Source organism: Saimiri boliviensis, chromosome 1, assembly GCF_048565385.1.
Source record: "Saimiri boliviensis isolate mSaiBol1 chromosome 1, mSaiBol1.pri, whole genome shotgun sequence".
In the NCBI taxonomy this organism is placed as follows: domain Eukaryota; kingdom Metazoa; phylum Chordata; class Mammalia; order Primates; family Cebidae; genus Saimiri; species Saimiri boliviensis.
Window position 1 is genome coordinate 94,491,042 of NC_133449.1, and position 4,666 is coordinate 94,495,707.

Sequence of the window (4,666 nt, forward strand, 5' to 3'; positions counted from 1 at the left end):
TGCCTTGTTGGCCAGGCTGGTCTCGAACTCTTGACCTCAAATGATCCACCAGCCTTGGCCTCCCAAAGTCCTGAGATAACCGGCATGAGCCATCGCACCTGCCCTGCCAGGCTTCTTAGTAAGGACTCCTATCAACTTGCTCCTTTAACCTCATCGCTCTCATTTCCTGGATGAGAAAACTGAGATGCAGAGATCTTTATTATGACCTGCCCTCCGCCACAGGGCTGGTAAGGAGTAGGGTTAGAAATCAAACCTAGTCTCCTTGATGCTGTCTTCAATCCCGACCCCTCCACTGTGCTGCTTCCCTGCTCAGGAAAGTGGCAGTGCCACCGAAGCGCCCTCTGCCTTAGAACCCTGGCATCCTTGGGAAGGGCTGAGGGCAACCCCCAAGCTCCAGTTGCACTAATGCGAAAGCCAGGGCCTGTGACACTGGAGTGAAAGCGTGTCATGAGGGTAACGGGTGACTGTGAAGTTTGTAAAGCAGTGTCTTGGTGGCTTAACAAACCAGACGTTTTCTGGATGAGGATCTTGCGTCGTCCAGTGGCAGTAGCTGAGACTGAAGATGTCTGCCAAGAAAAGAGGCCACACTGATTCTCCCCCTCGCCCCTGCAGCCCATCACCACAGGAGGGGTCACTTACCGGGAGCAGCCCTGGCACAAGGAGTGCTTCGTGTGCACCGCCTGCAGGAAGCAGCTGTGTGGGCAGCGCTTCACGGCTCGCGATGAGTTTGCCTACTGCCTGAACTGCTTCTGTGACTTGTATGCCAAGAAGTGTGCTGGCTGCACCAACCCCATCAGTGGTGAGTGTCCCAGGGTCCCTACTTCAAAGAGCAATTGGAAGGTTGAGCAAGGCCTAGTATTTTAGCATGTGACCCTGTTTGTATCCCTGAACTCCCCAGACCTCCCTAAGGCTCTGGACACAGCAGACTTTTCTGCCTATCTGCTTTCCTCTCCTAGGGGCACTGGCTATGCTTCAGCAAGTAATGATTACTTCCTCTGCAGCCCACCTGATCACTTAAAACCACATGGCCCAATGCTCTGGTTTAGTTTCTGCTTTGGGTTGGATTATCTCTAAAACTGCAGTCTGTGAGCCTGTGACACTGCAATAAAAACGGACACAGGCCTCTTCAGGCTTAGCAGCTGTGCTGTGCTCTTAGAAATGTCCCCTAGTATCTTAGTGGGACAGTTGTATTCCAAAGCATCTTAGTGGGAAATTTCTGCCACAAGGCCATAGCTATATGAGGGCAGAGGGTACGTTCTGAGGAGTTTTGCATATTGTATTTCCGAAAAGAATCTGGCTAAGAGAGAGCCAAAAATCTGGCTGGCTGGCAGACCAGGCTCCTGGACTAGACTATTAAGCAGGCTGGAAAAATTCAGTGTAGAGAACAGATGATGTCACACTAAAGTCCTTTAAAAGGTCACCACAATTGCTACACAAACTAGTGACTGGATGGGGAGAGAAAAGTGTGTATTCTGCAATAACACAGGAGAAGTTTATGATGTGGAGTTGCCAATCCCATTGCATTCAGTTGACTGGTTCGTCCCTATCAAAGGAAGGTGGCAGACACATGGAGTATCTGGTGGCCTAGCTTTTCTATGTGGCTTTGCAGTATTATTACACAAACACATCTGTGCATCCCCTGCATGCTTGCACTTGACTTTCTTTTCCCTCAGGCCTAGAACCAAGTTCACTTAACTTAGCTAACTCACCTTCCCAGGTCACTCAACAGTTCTCTCGTGTATAATCCAGAGCTCATTACATTTTCATGTGAAATTAAAAGATGAAGAAAAATCATAGTATTTACACTTTACCTATGTTAAAATATCTGTTTCTGGTCATTTATATACCAGATTTCCCTTGGGGGAAAAAATGCAGACTTTTGCCAGAACATATTCATTTTTAAAGCTGTTTTCAGCAGTAACTTCTGTTGAGGTAAATGTTTATAACATTAAGCTTTATAAAGTTATATAATCTACGTAAAAGCATTTTTAAATGTAAAATGTTAGATATGGATGTGAATTGTGGTTATTGTCACACTGAGAAAAAACACTAGGAGAAACAAAATAAGAAACTTTCCTCTAAAACAGGAGAGTTGATTCTTTGAAAAGCAGAGACTAATGTTTGGAAACATATGGAGCAACTTTGAAATATAGCTGTATTAGTCTGTTCTCATGCTGCAAATAAAGACATCCCTGAAACTGGATAATTTATAAAGGAAATGGGTTTAATTGACTCATAGTTCAGCATGACTGGGGAGGTCTCAGGAAACTTACAGTCATGGAGGAAGGGTAAGCAAACATGTCCTTTTTCACATGGCAGCAGCAAGGAGAAGTGCTGAGCAAAAGTGGGGAAAGCCCCCTCTAAAACCATCAGATCTTGTGAGAACTCAGTATCACAAGAACAGCATGAGGGTAATTGCCCCCATGATTAAATCACCTCCCACCAGGTCCCTCCCACAACTCACGGGGATTATGGGAACTACAATTCAAGATGAGATTTGGGTGGGGACACAGCCAGATCATATCAGCAGTTAAAGTTTTAGAAATTTCCAAACAATTGTACAAGACTGATTGTTTAGATTAAGCTTCTAACAGGTCCTTACTACTTTTTCTCTTTAACAAAATTTAAATTTTAAAAAATAAATTGGATGTTGACATTTTCCAACTTGTTATGTGCAGTGATCTCTTGACCTCCTGATCTGCCTGCCTCAGCCTCCCAAAGTGCTGGGATTACAGGGGATGCACAGATGTGTTTGTGTAATAATACTGCAAAGCCACATAGAAAAGCTAGGCCACCAGATACTCCATGTGTCTGCCACCTTCCTTTGTTAGGGATGAACCAGTCAAGTGAATGCAATGGGATTGGCAACTCCACATCATAAACTTCTCCTGTGTTATTGCAGAATACACACTTTTCTCTCCCCACCCAGTCACTAATTTGTGTAGCAATTGTGGTGACCTTTTAAAGGACTTTAGTGTGACATCATCTGTTCTCTACAGGAGGTTGCAGTGAGCTGAGATCACGCCACTGCACTCCAGCCTGGCGCCTGGTGACAGAGTGAGACTCTGTCTCAAAAAAAAAAAAAAAAGGCTGTGATGTGCCTTACAAAGAAAAATACAGGTTAGATAAGCTTCATTTAAGCATGAATAGTGCTGTTGGCCATAAGTTCAGTGTTCATGAATCAACAATATATATTAAATAAGGAATCTTTAAACAGAAACACACACGCCACACAAAGCAACATTTTGTATTGATGAGTTGATGAAAATCTTATGACCAGAGACTTATAGGAACCTAACCCTGTTTTTCTCATAGGAGCAATGGTTCAGTATTTGCTAATTCAGTGTGCACAGGAACATTACGAAACATGGCTTCCAGGAATAAGCGGAATTGACTGTATATACATCTTCCCTTTAGAAAGAGTCATCCCCCTGGGGCTATCCTTGCCTCTCTTTTCTATAAGTTGCTCTGTTTGCTGGCATTTCAGGGAAAAAGAGGAGTTCCTAAAAGACTTTCAGCCTGGGACAGCTGCCTTGCTTGTCTCCTGTCACTACCACCTTTACCTCCTCCCCTCTGCCAGTGTTCCTCCTCACCTCTGGCTCTATGCTGTAGCAGGACTTATCAGAGGTGAGAAGAAGGAGACATGTGGAATGGTGGAAATGCCAGGGGAGCTCCTTCCTGATGTAGCTAACTTAGAGTGATCAATAAACTGAGAAGAAAAACACCCACTTTTCAAACCCCAGAAGGCTGTCTTCCTAAATCAAGGGAAAGTATTGCCTTACTTTCCAATACTTGGCTGCTCATTGGAAACACCTGGGTGCTTTAGAAATGACTGGTGCTTGGGTCATGATTTAATCAGCGTAAGCTGTGACTTAAGGCATGGGGCTTTTCAAAAGCTTCCCAGATAATTCAGGTATGCAGAAAAGTTAGGACAACTTACTTAAAACCATGGTTGGGTTCTGCTGCAGTGCTGGCCAGGGAGTGCTGTGATTTGTGGGTCTTCCATAGCCCTTAGGTGTCTAGAATTGGTAAAGGCAATTGGCATTCTATTTGATGTAACTGTTGTTAAAGCTGTAAGATATTTGGGAAAAGAGAGTGGAAAAGTTTTGCTGGTATGTAGTCTGGTAGCAGCGGCAGTGAGGTACTAGAAAAGGCACAGAAACTTGCACTAAAAGGCCTGGGTTTAGGCCCTAGCCCTGTCCCTGACTTGCTGAGGAGGGTTATGTCTGAGATCTCCCCCATGTGCAAGAATTTAATGCCAAACACCAGCCTAAACAATTAAGTTATAATAGGAACTGTTTGATAAATTACTGACTCCTCATATAAGTCGGAGACCCCAGACTATTAGAAATGGAGTCGTCATGGTGGCTACTTTGTACTTAATAAGGTTGACCGAACTATTATTTCTGGAAAGAACTCTTTGTAATTGGAGTTCGTGACCCAAATATCACCAGATCAGTAACAATCCTGAGATAAGCCCATGTATTTGAATCTTTTCTATTTCAGAGTTGTCACCTTCAGTAGAAACCAACGATTATAATCAGGGACCAACGTCCCTTCAGTACTTGATTCTATTCTATCTGTCTGTAGCTTTCTGAGGTTCTTCCCTCTGCAACAATATCCCTCTCCCGCTCTCCCCTCGTTCCCACCCACATCCCACTGTATC

The 4,666-nt window shown here is 44.2% G+C and overlaps 1 protein-coding gene across 2 annotated transcripts in view; it reads left to right on the plus strand.

The window, feature by feature from the left end:
- The window catches only part of FHL2 (four and a half LIM domains 2), a 79,209-nt gene that overhangs the window by 73,480 nt on the left and 1,063 nt on the right, over positions 1-4,666 (plus strand). For both annotated transcript variants that reach the window (XM_003922781.4, XM_003922780.4), the window contains exon 5: positions 613-799. In XM_003922781.4, the coding sequence (XP_003922830.2) occupies positions 613-799 (187 nt within the window). The remainder of the gene's footprint in view (positions 1-612; positions 800-4,666) is intronic.